General features: G+C 43.3%; 1 protein-coding gene across 14 annotated transcripts in view; it reads left to right on the top strand.

The window, feature by feature from the left end:
• Positions 1-23,491, top strand: part of FOXP1 (forkhead box P1) — a 598,032-nt gene that overhangs the window by 462,742 nt on the left and 111,799 nt on the right. Inside the window, exon 1 of one of the 14 annotated variants that reach the window (XM_079934800.1) lies at positions 1,386-1,489. The exons of the other annotated variants lie outside the window; for them this stretch is intronic. Coding sequence (XP_079790926.1) covers positions 1,451-1,489 — 39 coding nt within the window. The 5' untranslated portion in view covers positions 1,386-1,450. Of the gene's footprint in view, positions 1-1,385; positions 1,490-23,491 lie in introns of those variants that run through there. 14 annotated transcript variants of the gene reach the window in all.

Below are 23,491 nucleotides of genomic sequence, written 5' to 3'. Positions count from 1 at the left end.
GTGAAATTGAGGAGAGCACCCTTTCAAGACATCTTCCAACAATCTGGAGCATTTTCATAGCGTATCTGACTTTATTACATTAAAACGCTTTACTGCCATCTGCCAGAAAAATATCTTATAGATCTATAGATACTTTATAGATAGTTAAATAGTTCTAGGATGTCTCCTCCTTGAATCCAAAACGTAATGGCACTCCGTCCACATAGAGCCCTCTTGCAGCGCTCAGGCATAAGCTGATGCTGTTTTCCTCCGCTCTTTGCATTTTGAATCCAACCAAACATGGCTGATTTTGGCAGAGTGACTTACCTCTGTAAGTCTCCGTTTCTTATGTATGAACGATTAGTCAGTGGTTCTCAAGCCTGGAGGCACATCAGAATTAATATAATTTTTATCAGCGTCCAGATCTAGGTCTCAGAGCTTTTTAAAATATAGGTCGATTCCTGAACTCTATCTATGAATAAAAGTCTTGGGATGGGGCCCAAGCATGGGTCTGTTTAAGAACCTTCGTAAGTGCTTTCTTGTGCACACCCGTGGTTGAAGACCGCTTGTTGAGGTGACAGCTAAGTTCCTTTCCAACTTGAAATCTCAACATCTCTTTCCTTCTGTTTTCCCTCATTCTTTTGGTCCCCAGCCTCCTTCTAGAGTAGTTGAAATGAGCTCTCTGACTTGATCTCACCAATGTGAACAACCAGTGGTCATCAGAAGATGTTAGGGAATCCCTGGTTTTTGCCCTAGATAATTTGCACTGGACAAGAGGCAGAATGTACTACGTAAGAAGTAGGTAGGCCACCCTATTAACCTTGAAGTCCTCGTGAGAAGTCCAGGGAATGAAGACAAAGAATAATAATAACAGGTGGTGAAGGCCTATCTGGCAGGGGGGTGGGGGGGAGCGTCTAAATAGGCAGCTGATCTCCTTTTCTCTCTACGCCGTGCATTTCTGCTTGGGAATGGGCCTATAGACCACATTTTTATGATGTGTGCCCATCTTGATGCTATTTCCAGGCCAGCCCAAACTGGGAAATATACTCTAAGTCTCCCGAGATCACTAACTTGATTTCCTACCAAAGTCATTTGGATACCTTTCAGGTTAAGTGTTGAAATTGGCCCCCGTCTCAGAGTCACACCTGGTTCCTAGGAGTTGAGGGCATGCCTCATTCAGGAACTTGAATGTTATTTAAAATGTAGAGTCTGTGTTTATCCAGGGCCTTGATTCTGTCAGTGCTTTATAAACAAATACCTGCTCTGCTCCTTTTGCAAAATACAGGAAGAAGAAGAAACACCAACATGGAACCAGAAGGACAAACTGGGTGTCTTACACCTCTTTACCTGTATTACGTGTATCACATATGACTGGACTTTTTAAAGTAGGAGCCTCTTCATTCTGCAACTGTTTGAGAATTTGGGGACTATTAATTGATGAAAGCAAAATGGTCTTGAAGCTGCATGGTGTATGAGGTCCTCAGGGCATTTGAAACCGTTTTTCTTTAAGGTAACACCAGATGTATGAGGCCTGAATACTCACCATCTATGAGCACGCAGCCAATCTGACTTTTTTCTTTTCTTTTCTTTTCTTTTTTAACATAATTTACCAGTTGGAGTTCTACCAAAAAAAAAGGGATTATATTTTTTTGACTTATAAACAGCAGGTCAGAAATTTCAAAGAAAATTTCAAGAGCAGTAATTTTGGAAATGTACACAGATGAATTTGAAAATAAGTATGTCACTGCCTACACAGCTGTTTAGAATACTAGCTTAGGAGATATATACCAGGAGCCTTACCATTTTGCATGACACGGTGTCAGTTCATGCACAATATATTAATGCTTAATTGAAGATAATGTAACTGCACGTCAAAGGCATAATTAACTGGCTTGAAGAAACTCTTATGTACATCAGGATTTTGACTAATAGAAGTCTGGACAAAATTGGTTTAGGAGACAATCTTGAGACCAGCTGAGCCTTCATCTGTCTGTTCAGCTGATGGTGACAACAGCTGGAACTTCTCCCAGGGAGGGTGGGTAAGGACCACTGTCACCTCCACCATTCACAGTACCTCCTTTGAAATTGACACGTCCCTGGTTTGGCTCCTGGTTGGTCCCTGGAGCTGCTGGATAGCAGAGCTCTTGACTATCTCCTTGTCTACAATGAGGGGTTCGTTTCCGTCAGTGTCAGGATATCTCTGTGTCTCTTAGACCTATAACTTATATAGGAAGTATGTGAGCTGGGAGCAGGTTTTAGAACAGCACTGGGCAAACATAGACCAGTGGGCCAAATCCCACAGCTTGTTTTTGTAGGACTCACAAGCTGTTTATTATGTTTTTAAATGGTTGGAAAAAATCAAAAGAAGAATAATGTTTCATGAAAATTCCAATGAAATTCAGATTTCAGTGTCCAAAGTCTTATCAGAATAGAGCCATACTCATGCATTTTGCACTGTGGCTTCTCTTGGTAGATTGGTATAGTTGTATATCCCACAAAAGCCTTAAAATATTATGATCTGACGTCTTACAGGAAAAGTGTATGGACTCCTGGTCTAGAAGTTTAGGTTTGATCTTCAGGACATCTTTGGGAGGAGATGCTTGGGAATCTAGCAGAGTGCTCATTTTATAAAGGACGGTGTATGAAAAACAAGAAAATTGTCTTTTTCCCTCATGTTGGAAAAAAGCAAGGCAGCGCCCGGAGGGAAACTGTTAGTGAACACAGTTATTGGACGCCAAGGCCATAGCATTCTCATGAGAAGATTATTGATCTTTATTATTATTGTCATCATCAATAAGATCTGAGTCTCATTTTGATCTTTATTAATGTAATTATCATCATCATCAAGTTCTTGGATTCATCTGGTATTAAAGTTTATTGGAAATGATATAGCAATTCTATCGGACAGCAAGGCCCCTAGGAAGTAAATGTGAGAATGGACTAGAGGATTGACTCATTCATTCATTTACCCATCTATTCACTTACCATTCCTATTCATATCCATTATTTACCTCTTGTGTACTGGACCCTACTTAGTACTGGAATTCAGAATTGAATATTTCTTAGTCCTTATGTTGAGCTGAAACTGCAGAGAGAATTATAATACGATGTAATAAATGTACTAATAGATGCAAATGAAGGGAACTGTGGGAACATAAAGGGACAGAGCACCTGAAATGTGACTAGTGCAAGTGAAGAACTTAATTTTTAAATTGTATTTACTTTTAATCAATTTAAATAGCCATATGTGGGAGTGGCTACCATTTTGGACAATGCAAATAGAGAACTTTTCAATCATCATAGAAGATCTATTGGACAGTGCTATTCTAGAATGTTCTTTGGCTTTGAAAACATTTTGGTAAATATATCCTCCTGATGAAAGATCAAAAGGGTAGTCGCTTTTAATGTGGCTTCTTCATACATCTCCAAAATGTGTCTCTCTAACTTCTTGCCACATAGTATATCTTCCGTATCCTTCTTTTACTGAATTGCTATCAGGCAGGACAATACAAGCAACTTCTGGGAACAGCTAATGCCTCTCCCTGGAGGCTGAAGTTTTCCCTTCTAATAAGGAAAACTCCAAAGTCCTGGAAGTTTCATTGAAGGAAACCAAGCCAAACTCCTTCCCCCGCAGCGAACCACAAGACCCTTTGAAAACTGATGATTATTTTTATTTGTGCAGACTTAAGATGGAAATAAGAACTTCAAAAGAGAATTTGAAAAATACCCTTCTCACCAAAAAAGCTTAAATCATTTCCTCTGAAAGTTTCCTTCTATCGAAGGTTTACTTTGGTCCCACAGACCAGCCTCCTCCTTTCCTCAGTCTGAGGGGGAGGAACGTGACCTTGAGTTTCCACTGATGCTGCTCTAAGGGTCCCACAAGGGTCCCTGTTCTTGCCTCCTCTCTCAGGGGCAGAGACTGACACACCCTGGTTTCCTCTTGGCTTTGCTAAATACCAAATCCTTGAACATTGTTTTTTGCTTCCAAAACATGTTCATAATTGTGCCGCTCACCCCTGCCTGTCAGGCGTGAGGCTTATTAGTCTGTGTTTTATCAACAGTGATATAATGAATAATGATACGTCCATTTAGATTAATAACAGTAATCATACTAGAATTCAGTTTATCGGTTTAATATGTCGATTGGTTAGGGAAAACTTGGGGTTGCCCTTCGTCTTCAGCTTCAGGTATTGATGAGAAAAAATAAAGCTTAGTTGTTAAGAATCTAGAGTCAGATATACCCGAATTCACAAGCCATCTGCCAAGCTGTATGACCTTGCCCAGGTTAGTTCACTTCTGAACTTCTATAAAGTAGAAATGTCTACCCATCAGATTATTTTGGAGGATTAAGGTTGAAAAATGTATCTGCAAAGAACTGACACATGGCACTCAGAATGTTACTTACTCTTGTAGCCCTTGCTCTCATCATCCTGCTTATGCTGTTGGTGTGGTTATCACTTGTGAGATCCTAGGCTGGCCTGCGCAAAACAAAGTGGAATTTTATGTAATATTAAGAATTTTTTCAGCGGTGACCGGTGGGCAGAGAGTGGCAATCGTTGTTTGAAAGATGCATTTCAGAGCAGTTGCATTTAGAATGGTCATACCTGTATTGTCGTCTCCAGGTCTTTTATACACCAGATGAATGAAAGATTCTCCAGCCAAAGAAAACTGTGCTGAGTTGATGTTCACATCTGTAGATCCTCTGTACAGGGACCTACTTCACTTGCGATGGTACAGTTAGCTGCAGCTGCTGAGAAGAGAAGAGTGCGTGTGTGATGTGTTTTCTCCCTCGCTTTCCCGACACTTCCTAGTTCCCCTCCCCACGCTAAGGAAGAAGTTGTACAGTTACTTTCTTGCTGAGTTTATAGTTAGATGTGTGCAAGCAGGACCAGGGAGTACTCTAATTTCCTCGTAATTTTTTCCTTTTCTTGGGTCTTGATGTGTTGGGAAGCAAAGCGTGGTTTTTGAAGTTGTCTTCTGGTGAAGACTTTTAGTCAGAGTTAAGTTGCTTCTCTGGGGACTGAGTAATTTGTCACTCTTCATTGCACTGTCACTTTTCCCCCAAGGGTGGTTCTCCACACACCTGCAGGACACTTGTTCTTTCACTTCTGTTTTGCCACATTATTAACTGCATTTATTTTAAAAAGGGACAAATGTTTTCTAACAGCCAGTCGGACAACTCAGATACAAATAGGGTGGTCGTGTTTTGTTGAAAAGCATGAAATTGTCCAAGAAAATGTGGAAGAAGCTTCGGAAATGGAACTAATTGAAACGGAATTTTGAGACTTAGGTTATGATGGGAGGAGAATGAGGGAAGCAAGAAATGGATTCCTCACTAGAGATGGCAAACTGCTGGTCCATGGGCCGGATGCTGTTTCGTTCGCACGAAGTGTTGAACATGTTGTGGAATTAGTTGCAAAGGTAAAAAAGCTGAAATGTTCCCATTAAAATTCTGTTTTCCAGCTTATCCTTAAAAAATTGGGGGTGGGGGGAACTGGAACAACATTTCTATACAGCGTCGATTATCTGGAGCTCAGAAATGCTACTCCTTTCTATCTCACGGTGGACTTCAAACAACCTGCTACACAGTTCCTTTCAGTACCTGCCTGTCTGTTTTAGACCCCTCTTCCAAGTGACCAAAAGCTCCATTAAAAGGTCCACCCCGGAGTCAGGAGGGCTTTAGTATTCTGCAACAGGCTCACTTCAGCTCAGGGATTTCGGAGTCCTGGCTTCTTTGTCCCTGTGCATCCTGACTGTAGACTTGATGTCTTCTTTAACTGGTTGCCCAGGTGAAAATTGGAACTCAGTGTTTTTGCCTGGGACTCTGCAGTAATGATTCCCATACAGCCAGGGTGGGGCAGGGGACATGTTTTCCTATAGGCGGAAAGTATGTATTAGACCAGATGATACACGTTTTCACTTATAAGGTTTGGATACTCTGTTAGTTGCCCCAAAACTTAGTGTCTTAAAGCAAGTGTTAACATTTACGATTTCACACATTTTCTCTGGGCCAGAAATACGGGAGTAGCTTATGGGTGGTCCTGGATCATAGTCTCTCATGAGATTGCAGTTAAAATGTGAGACTGGGGCTGGAGGATCTGCTCCTGAGACGCATCACACACATGGCAGGAGGCCTCAGTTCCTCATGGTGAGGACCTCTCCAGAGCCTTGCTTGAGAGTCTCATAGCATGGCAGCTGGCTTCCCCCAGAATGATCCGAGTCTTTTGTGACCTAGCTTTAGAAATCACATACCATTACTTCTGCCGTATTTATCGGTCACACAGACCAGCCCTGACGCAGTGTTGGAAAAGGCTGCACAAAGCATGCATACCAGAGGGTGAGAATCTTGGGGGCTGACCCTATTGAGAATCATTGCCTGAGTGACAGCTCGTCATGTGTCACATCCCTCAGCTGTGTTGGACAGAAAAAAAGGGTTGAGGGCCAACTGGTGCATTGTTGGCTCAAAGCCATTGGCCAAAGTAGTGTTCACCTCACCAAAAGATTTCCCTGTGACTAATAAGAAAGATTGACTCGAGAAGAGATGAATTGCACCAAGTTGTTTGAGGCATTCGATTTCTTTCTCAAATTCTCCATATTTCCTCCACTCCTTCCCCTTTGAACGTTGAGAGGTTGTATATTCTCAAAGGTGTGAGAGCTTGGAGGATAATAACAAAGTGATTTTAAGGCAAAATCAGTAGTTCAGTATTTCCATCCAGTGGCCTCTCTAGCATCAGTATCTAGAGGTCTGACGTTATTAGAATGATTTTGTAGTTGTTAGGTGGTCAGATGGGAGGCTAAGAAGGACAAGTCCTTGCAGAGACTGGAGCAGAGGTTAGGAGATTTCCCTGTCCAACCTCTGACAAATTACTGGGTGATAGGCCTTTTTGATAAGGACCAGTCAAACCAGACAGGTTCTCTGAACTCATGGAGCTTACGTTCTTATGGGACGTTAAACTGGTATGCAAAATTAATAATAATAATAATCATCGCCAGATGTCAGATAATGATGAAAGCTATTAAGAAAACACACCTGGTTAAGATCTAGACAGTGCTGATGAGATAGGTTCCCGTGGCACATTGACAGGCCAGGCAAGACCTCTTTGAGTGGAGACCTCGGTGGAGTTAGAGGCTGAGTCTTGCATGTGTCTAGAAGAAGAATATTTCATATCGAGGGGGCAGCAGGTGGAAAATCTGCCCCCCACCCCCAGACAGAAACAAGCTTGGCTGGTCTTCCACAATTCATGAGGTCTCCATCCTCTCTTCAGCACCAAGGTTGTCAGGACTGCACTGCTTCCTGTTGACCATTGGCTCTGCTCTCCTGTCCATAATCTTGTAGTCCTGACCTAGCCTTCTTCTCTAAAGGAGTACTTTTGCGTGCCCAACAAGATTCACATGGGAAGCCCATTATGCTGTGGTGGGTCTATGTGTATTTCCCCTTTTTCTCCCCACCGAGATTTTTACAAAACTTCTGTATGCAAACAGGTATTTTTGTTTGTTTCACTTGAGTCGCTTTTGCATAATATAACAAGCCCATGATTTCACATGTACAGTAATTCATAGAAAGTGATAGTCATCTTGCTTAGACACCTTAGTTCTCAAAACTAGCTTGCTAAATATAGTACCTTCTCAGCCCCATATAAGGTGGCATAAAAAAAAGAAAAAAATAAAGGTCAAAGTTTCCCCACCCACGAATTTGGTTATAAAAACAGCAAAGCAGGGTTTTTTCTGAACTTGAATCAGTAAATTTTTAATTTAAATAGTATCCTGTTTTGACAAAGTGCTAAACCACAGAAGTCTCAGAAAGACACTGTTAAGCTTGTGTCAATGCCTGCTGGCATCTCTCAACAGGAAGCTTGGGATGGCTTTTGTTGTCATTGTGTGATACACCAACAAGGAATGTATGCCCTTATTTGCTGCATCCGGGAAATGGTCAGAAGTGCTCTGGTGCGGCTGGAACCTGTTGACATTAATCTGTTGCATAACCCTTTGCCAGACAAAAACCTGTATTGTTTCTTGTGTTCAGTTCATCGCCATTATATTCGGGGCTTTGGGAAGCGTGCTTCCTGAGCAAGACACAATGCAGTCACACTGACTCTCTTCCCTGACCCACCCAGCGGAGCCCTGAGCCTGCAAACCTTGCCCACCTTGGTCTTGGGATCCCATTACTTGTACAGTTCAGCTACGCGGGGTCTGCACAGTGCTTGAAAGGCTTGGACTCTCCCTAAGAAATCCAAGATACTGGAAGCGCTCTTTGTCGGAATTCATTCCCAGCTCTCTTTCAGTTTGTTGCATGTTGAAGACTTCAGTTACATTTTACTGTAAAGGTGACTGCGTTTTTCTTACGGGGCCTTCAGGGTAAACAGCCGTTCGTTTCCACCTGTGAACACACATGTAGCTTGTGTTGGGGTAGGGTGTGTGGTGCTTCCGAAGTCATTATTTTTCTGTAATGTTTATGCTCCGTGGCTGTGCATATATCAATTCTATGCCCCAGTGCTGGATGGAGAGGTAGCCTGTAATTCCAGCTGAATGTGTTCCAGTTGAAAGTAGGCCGGAGTGGAAGCAAGGGATAGATCAAGCAAATAGCTTTTAATTTTACATCAGTTGGTTTTCTACTTTGCTCTGGGGCAGAAGTTTGCAGCCCAGCGTTGCGTTAGATGTCACTCACGATCTGGAAGAGAGGCATTCTTGGAAAGTGTCTGGCAAGACAGGACTCAGGTTTTCAATCCCTGACTCTTAGTGACTGATGGGGAAGTTGGAGGTGGCTTCTCCTACTTCTCCTACTTCTCCTACTTCTCCTGCAGTCTATGATTGCAGCCCTTATCTCCTAGCTAGAGATGCTGGAGATTAGAAAAGGCGACAACGATTCTAGATTCTTCAAGGATAAAATTAGCATGACATTTATTAAATGTGTCCCCCACACACTCTTTTTTTCTAAATAAATTGCATAATAATGACATTGGTAGATTATGTTGTCACATGAAGAATTAGAAGATTCCCTTTCAGGCAAGGCTCACAAATCTCTCCAATATGGAATTAACTGACAGTCCTCCGTGGGTAATCTACCACCACCGCTGAGGCACAGCCAGAGAGGGCAGAGACTTCTTTTTGTCCCCTGCCCAAGGACAAACAGTGGGAGAGGCCAACTGCCAACATGAGATGCAATTTCAGGTTTAAAGCTACAAATAATACAGTTATGAAAGATTTCAATCTGATGTTTTAGTTCAGAGTTTAGAATTGTTGGCCATGCAGTCAAAAGAATTAGCCTGGCTTTAAAAGAGGTACAAGAGGACCATGTCTGTTTCCCGACCTGCCACTGTGACCTTGGGCAAGATCTTTGACCTTTCCACTTTTGTTTGTGTTTCTATGAAGTGGCTACAATTGGTAACCACCTGAGGAGCTGAAGGCAAGGACCATTTGAAAACTGGAACATAGGGCATCCAGCCTGAGACACCCAGCATGTGACATGCGCTTAACCAAAGATGCTGATAATGTTATGATGGACTTGTTTATGATGACTTTAAGACACCAGGTTATTATTAATGTTGTTAGTAAAAATCTTAAGCCATAGGACCTCATTCATTTTTGGCTAGAATTTCATAGTAATAGGAGAATAACTGAAATTCTGAATGCCACACATTAGTAAGGTTAAATGAAAAAGCTAATTAAGGTTAAATGAAAAAGTGAAATGGAAGAACAGAAGTAGCTCCAAGGTGTTGATGAGCTGGATAGAAAGATCATTGAATGAAATAAATAAACCACTAACAGAGAACAACTATTTTATGCCCAAACAATGATTAATTTTTTGAGTTTTTTAAAAAAAAATCATTTTATAAAGGAGAGATTAAAGCCTTTTAGAATTAACATTATTTAAGGGGAGGTTCATCTGTGAAAACCTATCCTGTTGATATGGCCTGGTCTCAGTAACTGATTGCAAACAATATAACTTACACGCTGGACATTTTGAAAGGTGCCACCGGGAAGACAGAATGTATGTCCCTATATTACAGTCCTCAGTCGGTTTCCACTGGGGACTGGTTCCAAGACCCCTTGGATACCAAAGTCAGAGGGTGTTCAAGTTCCTTATGTAACATGGTGTAGTACTGGTGCATAACCTACACACATCCTCCCATGAACTTGATTCATTTTGATTGACTGATTGATTGATAGGTTCTTTTTTTTAATGTCTTTATTGGAGTATAAATGCTTTACAATGTTGTGTTAGTCTCTCCTGTACGACAAAGTAACCCAGCTATATAATCATTTGTAGATCACTTGTAATGCCTAATACAGTGTAAATGTCACATAACTCGTTTCCCGTTTGCGGCCAATTCAAGTTTTGCTTGTTTGAAACTTGCTGGAATTTTTTTTTTTTTTCCTGAATATTTTCGATTGGCAGTTGGTTGAATCTGAAGATGAGGAACCCACGGATAAGGAGGGCCAACTGTATGTGGATGAAATAAAATAGTTGCTAACAGAATTTGTAAATCATTTATTGCCAGACTCTATGAAAGTATGATTGTCATAGTTTGGCCCATTGGACCTAGAAAAAAAGAGAAACTTTAATGTCTAATTCAGGAGTGAGGAGTTAGTGCAGGGTTTGTGGGAAAGGACAGTAAAAGAATTTTGAGTGAAAACCCATTGGACCACGAAGTCTTAATTATACTTTCATCATGAGACCGTGGGGGGTGGATTTCTTTGTGTGTTTTTTTTTGTTTGTTTGTTTGTTTAAGATGGTGAAATGTCTTGAAGAAATTCCCAGGGCTTATGTGAGTAGGAGGCATTCTGTTGATTTTTAAAGTGAAGTTGCAGGCCCACCTGATAAGAGACTTGTAGATTTGGGTGACTGAAAGAAAAATGCACATATGGTGAATTGAAACTTAGTGATTGATCCGTGGCTGGGACAGTTTGAGTATACTTGGGGTTGACTTGGGGAATCCCTCCCAGAATGGCATCACATGAACCAAGAGTTGCTACTGCCATCATGTGCTTTATAATTTGGTGTTTCCCTCTTGCTGTGCTTTTCAAGGTTGATTGGATGTATTAATATAACTACTTCCTAATCTCCCTGTGGAAAGAGGTACCTGTATTAGTCAGATGCAAATGTCACAACCCAACTTAGACTGGTTGGTAATGGGGGAAAGTCTGTTGGCCCACAGCACTTGAAAGTTCAAGGGTTAGCCTGGCCTCAGACACAGCTGGGACTGGGCAATGTTATCAGGACTTAGTCTAGCTCCATTTTTTGTTCTGCTTTCTTTTTGTGTTGGCTTCATTCTTTGTCAGATTTTCCCTTTGCTGAGCAGGATGGCTCCTGGGAGCCCCAGACTGACACATTTACAGTTTAGCAACTCTGGGCAAAAAATCGGTGTCTCTTGCCCAGTAATTCCAACGAAAATCTCTGAATTGACTGAATGACTTGAGTCATCTGTGTATGAACCAATCACTGTGGTCAAGGGGTTGGGAATATGCTGATTGGCTGGGACTGTGAGCCATGTGCCCACCTCCAGATCACCCTGGATAGATTGGCTCCATTAAAACCACATAGATCCAGAATCAATATGGGGAAGTTGTTGTACCTCAGTTGTCCTTTTCGAAGATGGAGGAGTGGATGCTGCGTAGACGTCTTACCCCACATCACCTTAAAGAGGGTGAGGCGTACCATATCGTTACTTTGAGCCAGTCAGCAAGTTTAGCGGAAAAATCACTTCCTTAAGAGTTAGGTAACTTGACATTCAGTCCCAACCCTGTGACACACTGCTCCCAAAGCTCGGGAGAGCCGTGTAAATTAATTTCCTAGGACTCGGTTTCCTCATCAGAAACCAAAGACCTAGAATAGTTCTGCAAGTCCCTTTGTGCTGAAAAAAAAAAAGTCCGCATTTCAAGCTTAGACTTCATATTTATCATGGTTTTCATATTATGCTCGTCTCATAACATGTTCTACACTCTCAGCGTTGTCTGATAGAATTTTCTACAGTGATGGAACTATTCTACGTCTTTGCTGTCCATTATGGTAGTTTCTAACCTTATTGGCTATTAGGTACCTCACATGTGGCTGGTATGACTGAGAAACTGAATTTTTTGTTTTATTTTATTTTACTTGACTTAAACAGATAGCCACATGGGACTAGTGTCTCCTAGATTAATGGTCAAGTAGAGTTATGTGAGTTTTAGACAAAAGTAGAAGTTGACTTGACCTTCTGTGCCTTTGGTAATTCAGTTTATTTTTCATTCATAATTTGTAGTTAAAATAAAAAGTACCGGTCATTCCACCAAATACAGAAAGACTGTTGTCCCCCAACCAAAAAAGAGTGTTGTGTTGGAGGTTGATTATTTTAGTTTTTGTGGTTCCTCGTATATCTCCCCTGCCAGGTGGTATGAGGCAATGGAAAGAATGCTTAATTAGCAGTCAGAAGTTTTGGGTTCTGGTGTCGGTTCTGCCGGTAACTACTCAGATGTATGACCTTTGGCTAGTCATTTTTCCTACCTGGGCATGAGTTTTCTCATCTGGAAAATGAGGGGGTGGGTTTCAAATGATCTCTCCATCTATTCCAGATCAAAGTTTCTATGATTCTGAGTCTTTTTCTTCGTTCTCATGGCCAGGATGGTGGCCGAGAGTTTCTCTTTGTGTAGTCGCTGAGTGTACCACGTCCGGGTGATGGAAACAACTAGGGAGATACCTTGGACCCTTGGATCTGAAAGAACCCTGAGGAAAGTCAAGGTCTGCTTCAGTATTGTTTAGTTTTCTAATCCAAGATAAATCTAGAAAATAAAGAACAGGTAGCATTTAGCAGTGCATACTTGATTCAAAAGTCAGTTTAGTCTGAAATGGCCTTGTTTTGCTACTTCCAGAGTTGAACGTGGAGGTCACGGTTTCAGAGAGGGTGTTAGTAAGATGGGCCAAAGTGAAGACTATTGAGTGAGGGAGAGAGGGGAAGGATTGTTAGCCGAAATGAGCTTGAGACGTTAGTTCATCAAGTAAAACCATAACTCCTACTGCTTGGTAAGCCTGAAGAAGGAGATTCAGGTGTGAGACATTCTTTGGTACCCAGGGAAGTTAGGGTTAAGGAAAGATGTTTGGAGTGACTTCATCTGTAGAAGGTTGGATTTTGAAGGAGGAGATGAATCACAAATGAAGAGAAAGAGGAAGGAAAGAACATTGGCCAGATTTGCAGGAGCAGGTAGGAGGATGTGAAGTGTTCCAAAGGACAGTGTGGTAGGATGTGTCAAACCAGTACAGAGGGAGAGAGGCATCAGCTGGGGCTGAATAGAGACAAGATGCTTATTTGGTGATTTAATTTTGATGTTTGGTAATGACATAGGCTAATTGTGTTGTTGTCGTGTGATAAGGTGGCAGGGTTAAAACATGTATTGATGCGGTCATGCTGGTGAATTCCCATTGAAAATAAAAGCTCCTATACCCTGTCTCCATAGGATCGTTCAGACACGGTTGCATCTTGTAGCTTTATTTTTATTTTTTAACTGGCTATCTTTATGTATGGGAACAGTCATCTCCAGAGATTCATTTTCATTTCAAAAAACTTCTAAAGGTGTTAATTGCATTTTTCAAAACTCTTATGTAATTATTTAAAATTATTCCACCGGCACCATAAATCAGAACTTTTCCCATTATATCGCCAAGGAACATTTATGACCTGTTTAGACACTTTTGATTTATAGGTTTAGGAAACAAGAATATAGAAAGCATTGCCAAGTCTTAATTTGGAAATTTCTTCAGCCACGTCTGTTTCTGCAGAAAAGAGGAAAAGAAAGCTGGTGGGAGAGGTGATTGGGAGCTATGGCCTCACACACACCAGTGAGACGTGAGAAAAAGAGGCACAACACCCAGTTTGGGGGACCTGCTCTGAAATGAGCAATTAGGGTGTCTTTCACGAGTTGTTTAATCTTTCCAGGCGTTATTTTTAAATGCTGGCTCCAGGTAACAGGGTGCTTACTGAGTGAGTTATTTAACTTTCTTGACCTCAGTTTCCCCATCTGTTAAATGTAGATTAATCATAGCATCTGGATTGTGGCACCGATTAAATAAGTTTGTTGATCTCTGCATTGAGAAACATTTGTCTTTGAAGCACGTACTAAGATGCAGGCAGCGTGTTAGGTGTCATGTGAAGGTGACGGGAGGGGTCGACACTGACACTGCGCCCGACATCGCCTGGTGCTTTCGGTCTGGAGTAGGCTGATACCACAGATAAATGCGAATGACCCCTGGTGTGAAACTGTTCTTGGTAATTGTCAAATAGTAACGGTAGCAACTCCAGTTTAGATGTTATGAAACGCTGGAGTACACACATTAAGAAAACTGTGCACAGTACATCTGAAATCGCGCGATTCTAGCCATTTAGCGATGGCACAAATTGCATGTGGAAGAAGGTTAAGCAAGAGTTAATATTCGGAGCTGAAGAATCATGCTTTTTTTAAAAGTCTCAGCAGGCTGAAATTCTGGATCAAAATGAAAAAGATCTTTCACGGGAATAAATGCACAGCCCATACCCTTGCCCAAGTCCAGAGTAAAGAGCTCTAACTTGCCAATGGTTCAGGTGATAGTTAGGGGATGATTGTAAAACCTGTAGGAGCCAATTGTGCCCTACTGAGAGGCGGGGGGCACCGAGGACCCTAGGCTGCGTTAATAGCGTAATGAAGAATTGAGGCTCTGTCCTCCTTGGGGGACAGATGACGCTTGGCCTGCTGTGCTTATTTCTGGATGCTGCATTTGAAGGGGGTAGGAGCAGACCAGAGCGGAAGGCCTTGGACGTGACGTGTCAAAAGCTGTCCTGATCTCTGAAACAAAACCAGGTCTTATTTGGTACTTTAAGGGGAAGGACAAAACCAAGACAGTGTGAGGCCCTGGTAGGAAGGGGCAGAATCACTCTGGTGCAGGGTTAAATTGAATCATCCCTTGGGATTAACTTGGTTCCCTCAGTGGGCAATTCCCAGAATCCAGGTGACCAAAGAGAAGTAAGGTCTTGCCAGCACTGGGTGTTCAGCCACTGTTTGTGGCTGTTCTGTGGCCCTGATGAAGTGTGGGCTGTGGCCTTTCTCTAGGTTTTTTCCTGCGTCAGGCAAGAGCCTCCAGGAGCAGAGACAAATGAAGCAGAGATGCCTCGAGCAATGAACATCCTTTTTCAGGGTGTCTGGTGTTGGCAGCAGCTCAGGAAATTGCTTTTCCCGCCCTTCCAGCCTTATCTCCATTCAGGATTCTTTTTATTTGACGAAATTAGCAAGACAAATGGAAGACGGATGATTTTTTTAAAAAATCTGGATCGCTGTTGACCTGCAGTAGGTACAGGACTACTGCATGTATTGGACTTGTATTGGACTTAATGGAGTTTATTCACAGCTATAAAATGTGAAGTGGTTCATGTAATCCTTGAATCATGGTTAATATTCAATTTGTCTTTTTTAAACTTTCAGAGAATCTGACTGATCATTGATTGCTCTATATAAGTCCTTTTCTTTTTTTTTTTTTTGGCATGTGAGGTCACTCCATCACGAAATTGTCATCGACAAGATTTTAGCCCCTGACTTGGTGACATAGAGGTGCCTGTCTTGCTGTTGAATATGCGTGGCGCATATAGAGATGCTGTTATTTTAACATGCACTTAGTTGCTTCTTCTTAGCCCTATACTACAAGTTGAGAAAGAAGAAGGAGTGTGGAATTTGTCTCTTGGAGCTTATAGTTTAGAAAAAATATGCGCATGAAACAAATAGAATGAGAGAAGGAAGGAAAAAACGAACAAAGGAGAGAGAAAGAGAAAACATCAATTCGTTTGTTTACTCATTTGTTTATAAATTCATCAAATATTTGTTAAGGGGCTATTATGTACCAGGCACTCTTTTTGGCATTTGGTGAGTTAATTACTATTTGATGGAATGTGGAAATGTCCAGCATAGACAGTAAATGCGGCAGCAGCTCAGGGAAGTGATACCACCCCCAGAGTTAGCGCCATGGGCGAGAAGATGCCTGAGTTGTAGAGTGGCCTCTTCCGCTGTCTTACATGTGTACGTGTGTTTGTTTTTCTTTCGAGGAGGAGGATTTGCCTAATGGAGGAGTATTTTTTGTTCAGACGCGGCTCCTTTCTCCTTTTCTATAACGTGTGATTTCACAGGTCTAGATAGGACTTGAGTTGTCCTTCCTGCACCCACTTAGTTCAAAAGGAACACGTGAATAAAAATGAGCGAGAGCCACCTTCACCCCAGCACAGTGAGGCTGCCTTCGGAGAACTCGCACCAAGACCAGACCTCAAGGTTGAGGGATAGGAGCCTTGCTGCCCAGAGGGAGTGACGTGTCCAAGGCCAATGGCGGTCTTGACTGTGCTGGTTTTCTTAGAGCTCTCTTTCCTCTCTGAGGGCTTAGCGTACAAGACCTTAACACTTTGTAAGTTTTGCCCCTGTATTAGATGTGGATTCTCTTCATGCTTTCGTTCTATCTGACTGTATGATAAGATGTCCACATCTGATGCAGCGTTATTTAGACCCTTTGGTGACCAAAATATCTCATCCTTGAGTCTGTGCCCCTTAGCATCCATACTTTTGTTTCTGTGTCAGACTCACCCTCCAAAAACTCGCGGAGTCAAAATCCCTGGATCGGAAAGATCGGAAGCAACGGGTTTGAGAGCACGCCACGATAAGAATACAGAACACCACCCTCTGCAGACTTAGGGGAAAGTGTGTGTGGGGGGGTGTTTGAGCCAGCTCAGATCAAGGTTGGCAGAGATCATGTTACATACTGGACATGATCTAGATGAAGAGCAGAGACCATGCCCTGAATGGGAAGAATGAGGAGAGGAAGAGATGAATGCATTTTTGAGATGAGAAATTTGGGTGAAATTGAGAAAAAGAAGAAAAACCCTTTGATCTCAAAGAAAGGGAGTTGTAGCAGGAATTATAATTGCCCCAGCCTTGTTGAATCCCTTGCAGTTCCCCGGTGTTAATGGCTCATGCCGTCTCCCGTGTGAACATGTGTACACACTCTTCCCAGTAGCTGAAATATCCTTCCCCAGCCCTGCCTGCCCAACTACCTGGGACAGACCCATTATCCTTAAATACGCAGCATAATCCTTGTCTTATTCTCAAAGCCCCTTTATGCCCTAAGGCCAAGGAGAGAGCCCCTCTTCTCTGCCCTTTGCCTGGGTGTCTCTCTCTTTTTAATTCAGCAGATGATCAAATGATGGCTGACGCCATGCCATGCACTCTGAGAACACTGAGAGGGTTCTACTCCTTACCTTGGGTGATGAGGGTGTTGGAAACGTTGAAAGGGAGCTTAAAAGCAGCTCATTAGGTCAGAGAGCCCTGATTGTTTGGGTGTAAGCGGAGCCCCCTCCGGGGCCGTGGTGGCTGAGGTCCCACCAAAGGCTTTCCTTCCCAGAGACAGTGGTAGCAAAGTATCATCCAAACACAGACTGAGGGTTCCGTACGTTACGTCTCACGTTGGCCAGCCTGTGTGTTCTCAGCGCTCAGGGCAGACCCCTCCACGGATTATCCCAGTGGGTCCTTGAGCATTCATTTAAGAAATCAGCAAACACCTCCACACCCCCAAGTGATGACGTGGCTGGGGGATCTGGCGAACCCCGGTGACCTGGAGCTAGAAGTGGGGCTGCCTCATGACCCTGGATTTAAAGAACAAAACAACCAAGTGCCTCCTTGCATTGTTAAGGTTCATTGGACGAAAGGGCTACTGCTACTTAGTTCAAGTTTGGAGTTAGGGTTGATACCACGTCACAGAAAAATAAGAGGTCGACGAGAGTAAAAAAACAAAACAAAACGAAGCAAACAGTTTGCCTTCTGGTACAGTATTTCATTATAGCGAAAGGAAAAGATTGAAGGAAAAGCAGTGTGTAGTAACAATAAGAATGGTATTAGGAAACATTTAAGTGTTTTCCAGGCATTGACCCATTTTATCACATTTCATCCTTGTAACAACCCTCTGGGAAAAGTCCTGGGATTAGTTCCCTTCGTAGATGTAGAAACTGAGGCACTTAGAGACGAATCATTTACCGAAAGTACAGTCAGGAAGTGGTACAGCCAGCATTAGAACCCATAGCAGTCTCTCTCCAGAGCTGTCGTAGGGAAGTGGGTGCCTTTTATGATCAGTCCCATCACCGTGATGTTCCATCTTTATATCTAAGATGCTGTTGCCAGGAGAGCTCCAGCCCCGTCCAGGCTAGGGCTGCTAGGACACTGCCTGGTGCCCAGCGATGTATTGGAAGACGACGAAAAGTCTGTCTACCTGTTTGTCTGTGTGTCTGTCTCTTCTCAATAATGGCAATGGGAGTGTGAGGGGTTCCTTAATCAAGGAGAAGTAACTGAAGACAGCGCATGAGCCCTTGTTCCACTGCCTCTCCTCCCAGCCCGGTTGTGGCTACAGACGGATTCAGGGCCAATTTCACGTTCACGTGGTGGACCAGGGTTGTCACTGTGGATTCCTGTAAGAAGCAAAGAGGCTATCAGAATTTTACCTTTGTATTATTTCAAGTTCTATTCATGCTGACCAATCAGTGGCTCTTTGTCACATCTGTTTGCCAAGTGAGTAAAACTGGACCCGCCTCTTTGTTCTTCCAGGCCTAGTTCTAGCCCTCAGCCTGGTCTCCAGCTTGGCGTATGGTACAGAAGCCTTGTTTCAGAGTCATTCAGGTCCCACTCCTCTCCTTACTAGCTGTGAGATACTGGATAAGTCATTTCAACTCTGAGAGCCTGTTTCTTCATCTGTTAAGTGGGCACAATAATGCCTCCCTCAGAGGCTTGTTTTGAGGATTAAGAGGTATTATGGAAAGTGCCAAACCCATCACGAGCTCCCGGTAAATATGTGCCGCATTTCTCAGCCATCCTGTTACCAGGCACCAGCCCTTCTTTTTCCCTTTCTTTGGCAAACCCTGTTCCGAGGTCCTGGTACACACCTCCTGATTTGTAGCCGGCAGGCTGTTTTCAGTACTCCCAACACCCGCCTCCTTGATCGTGACTGGCTTTGGGCTTTGTTTTCTTAGCTCTTATCTCAAAGTCACCTGAGCTCCGTAACCAGGAAGCGAGAGGCTCCCTAAGGCAGGACTGAGCTCTGGCGGGGAGAATCACACCCCTCCTCTTTCATCCACCAGCCAGGTGACCTCAGACGAGGCTCCTTGCTGACACCGGAGAGGTTGCTGGGCGCTAGGCACTTGTGACCAGGTGCTCGCCAGGCACCAGATCAAAGATGCACACCAGTGCTCTCGAATCAGGGAAACTGAGTTTAAAGATTGACACCCCCACACACACACCTCAAAAGTAATAAAAGAAACCTCTGTCCACTGCGAGGCAGATAATTGCTCCCATTTTACAGATGAGGAAATACAAACAAAATGAACTTTTGTGACTCCCTAGTTTGCCGGTGAGTAGCAAAGATTGGATTCAAACCTGCATCTCTCGCACTGCAAACTCCAGGTAACCTTCTCCACGTGCCACGGTATATATATATAAAATAGGATTCCTGTTCGGTAGGTTATCATGAGAAGGAGGAGGGAGTATGTGGCGGGGCTTTGCCGCTTCAGAAGGCTGGCCAGAGGGAAGGACTGTGGCTGTTGATGTTTTATACTGTATGTGCCGAGCCGGGAAGACGTCAGGAGTAGCCTGAGGTAGAGAGAAGAAAAGTTGGAGGGGAGAAGTTGGTAGGGCAGTGGGATGGTGAATGGATAAGAAAGGGTGTCAGAGGACAGTTCGCCACAGAGCTCCCTGATTTCAAAGGCCTGGCCTGTTGGGTTGTGACATTACATAGATGTGTCCTGACCCATCTCAAAAATTGGACCTCGCTGAATTTAATTAAGATCAATTAGACATTCCTCCTATTGTTCAAACACACAATACCTTATTTGTCTGAAAAGAACAAAGTTCTGTATGACCTGAAAGCTTCCTGCTTCATCTATTGCTTTTCCTCAAGAGGGATGAAATGCCATTTAAAACAATGAAAAATAAATAATTGACCTGCAGGCTGGACTGTCTTGCTTTTCTGTATGCATTTTCTTAAGACGAGAGTTATCAGATCTCCAAAGGAATCTAAACATCTCTGTGATGCTATGCTTCCTTGCAAATTTCCCTTTTCGTCCAGCCCAAACCTTACCTGTGGCTTCAACCTGAGATGGAAATGCCAGCCCCCACCAGTAGTTACCTGGCGCATAAAGCTTTCCTCTCTCCTTTCCGATAGGAAACAGACAGAAGCAGGTGAATGGCTTGCGAGGTTGGACCAGAAATTGAGAACATTGTTTTGATGGGAGCAGGCGTGATGGAAAGAGAGAGCTTTGATGGTTAAAGAAGAGGGGAAAAAATCACAAGGAAAAAGGACATAAATAGGTTTGGAAATCAGGTGATTTTAGCCTCCTCCTCTGAGACCCCCACTCAATTCACCAAGTCCTAAAGCATGTTAGTGACTTATTCAGTGGAGCACGAGTTACTGATGTTTCACAGGGTTTATGACCTAGAGAGAATCAGAATAAGAGATTTTGAGTTGTTTTCCAAAAAAGTTTTCCCTCCCTTTGTTCCCTGACATTCTGTTGACACAATAGTGCCAAAGATTCAAGAGTTCTCAAATACTGTTTATATTTTTTAACTATATCCTTGGTAGTTTTATATATGATATTAATTGTAAGCTAAAAGTACCTAGAAATTAGTTCCTCTGCTAGGGTAAACTGTGTACCTGACACATAATAAGTAGTTAGTAGTGATAGTTTTTGTTATTATTATTATTAAAGAAAAAATGGAGAGTATCTTATCCATCTTTCTCTTTGTTTAGGTGAAGTGTGGAGTCTCAGAGAGGTGAGGGGATGTGAGCACATTCACACTGTTGGCTCATGACAATGTCATTGACAGACCCCCGTGTCCTGTCTAATACTCCTACACCGTCTCAGGGTTAAACAGAGCACTTGAGGCCACTTTGGACTAGAAAAGATCTGCCTACCTGTTGATGGACCTGTTGGGAGACTCCTAATTTGGAATTGTTTGCGAAACTACCTGAGCTTTCAAAGAGTGGGAAGTGGACGCTGAGGGTTGTGGACCTTAAGGTCCTGCTTCAGATTCTGTCCCTGAGTCCGTACACAGTTCCTCTCTTCCCAGCCTCCCACTTCCATCCCCTGTCCCCTGCCAAGAACTGCCCTCCTCACTTTTCTCTAGGAAAGATGACCAAATCTTTGCATTTTTCTGTGGTCTCTTTTCAAGGCAGAAGTGTGTGTGTGTGTGTGTGTGTGTGTGTGTGTGTGTGTGTGTGTGTGTGTGTGTGTGTGTGTGTGATCGGTGACTATTAAGGAAAGAAAAGCCATAGAGAGCTATAGGGCCCCACAAAGGGTTTTCGATGTCACAATTTCTATGCCACACAGTGTGGAAGGCAATTATCTTTCGAGGGGATTCCGCAGCCCTGCACGGGCTTCCCTGGTGTAAGATTTATTGTCAGCTGCGTCGCGTGTTCGTTATAAGAGCATTTACTCGGCATCTAAAGCGCTGTCAAGAGTGCTACTTCCTGAATGCTTCTGAGGTTGCAACTGCGAAGCTTCATTTTCCCGTCTTGGAGATATATTTTTGAAATGGGATGCAGGGATTTGTAAGGCCTCGTGCTTCCCATTGACGCTGACAGGAGCTGCCTCGTTCAACCCTTGCTTGCTGCCGCGGAAATTCACCAGCTGATGCCCAGAGCCCTCCTCCCTACACGCCTGGCTCGCACACCAGGGCACCTGTCGTGGGGAGCGAGCCTGGCAGCGCGTCCCGTTGTTTGGGGGGGACTCACGCCAGCTCATCAATCTCGGAGTTAACTGTTGTCTTACTTAAACAAAGGATAGACGAAAGCTCTTCTTTTCCTCCTTTTTTTTTTTTTTTTATCCCTCTTCCTTCTGTATGGATCTTATGAATGCCTGAGGAAAACTTGAGCCGCAAGCCAGCTAAATATACTGTATCATGAAACCTTAGGGACCACTGAAATGGGAACAGTGGCCCTTTACTGCTAAGAAGGTGTTTTATTGAAAATGCACCGACATACCTCTCCCCGGAGAGGGAGCAAAGGAGGAGGCAAGATGCCCGGCAGTAATACAGGTTGTTCTCTTAGGTGAGCTAAAATACAGAGTTTGGCACTCCTGTGCTCTGAGCCAGCCGGCAGTAGAGTAGACGGATGGGCATTTTTACATTAAAGGTGCCATGTTTCACCCTCTGCGTCTCCTCCCACCACCACCCCCCGTTTTTTTTAAGTGTCTTAATTTATATATTCCAGTTAATAGTTCATTACGTGGCCTTTCTCTCTCCAGCTTTTGAAAGTTATCTTTGGAATAAGTTGAGGTAGTCGAAATGTCCTAGTCCTGGCAGGCTTACCAGCAGAGGGCAGGCGTAAAGAAGGTTTTGACATGAGGGTGTGTCAGCCTAGGGTCACAGGAGGGTGGCGTGGGCCGGGAGGGAGACTGGTGAGCATTGTTCGGAGGGCAGGATGGAACACGCTCCCTCTGCCTCTTCGCAGGCCTGCTGCACACCTCGGGTCACCCGAAATACTGACTTTCCTGCCTAAAGGTGGCCAGTGCCTTAAAAGGATACCCAGCGATTTCTACATAATTAAACATTTAAAAAAAAATTCAAATGTCATCTCATCACCCAAGAGCCATTTTTTCTTTTCCCCTTCAGTGACCCTGTTCTGCTTGTGCCTAAAATCGAGAGTTTGCACATGGGTGTGTCGTCAGCACTGTCACTCTTCGGGGGGTGGGGGAGGGGGGAATAAGGCCTCGTGCTTAATGGTGATAGTGATACTTTCTTCCTGATACCTGGAGGGAAGAGCTCTTTGGGAAACGACCTCCTGCCCTAAAACATGTCCCTTTCTGAGGCTTTTGTGCACCTCGGTGTAATCTGTTCTAACCTTATGGTAGAAGCGGTCCAGTTATACATTGTACATTATATTAAAACGAGATTATAGTTTGAGCATAAATCAGAGAGGGTAATTTGTTACTGTCAATCAGATGCAGAGTTTGGAATGGATGTTGGCCATTTTTCTTTCCCAGTCATGATTTTGTTTACCGGTGACATTCTATGAATATCTTTACATTTCGAGTGAGGGACTTTTTTTTTTTTTTTTTGGAGAGGGTGGTACATGTTTTCCATAGCTTATGTACCCATCATATTCCTAAGTCACCTGAATGTTGACATGTCACAGTGCGTATCTAGAAAATTAACCAGGAGCAATCGCATTATAAAAGGTTGCATCACATGAAGATGCTGATGACAGTTTGGAGGGTGTCACGGGAAGAAATGTAAACTCCTTCGCAAGAGTTGAGAACTTGCAGTCTTTTCCATTGGCTGAGCGGCAGCAAGAGAAAAGCAACATAATTGCCTTCATTGTCTACAGACATAACAGCGACATAAACAATAGCAATCTGGAGCTAACTGCCTTAGCTCCCTGTAGATGGATGATGTATTAATTTATATTTTTAAGTAAAAGCCCCACTTAAATCAAGAAGGAACGGCAGGTCCTTGGAGACAAGTGCCCAAATGTCCGGAATCGGGCATGTCTGTTGCA

The sequence above is a fragment of the Stenella coeruleoalba genome, assembly GCF_951394435.1.
Source record: "Stenella coeruleoalba genome assembly, chromosome: 10".
NCBI lineage: Eukaryota > Metazoa > Chordata > Mammalia > Artiodactyla > Delphinidae > Stenella > Stenella coeruleoalba.
The sequence above is the reverse complement of the archived record's forward strand: the minus strand, read 5'-3'. Positions and strand labels throughout refer to the sequence as shown.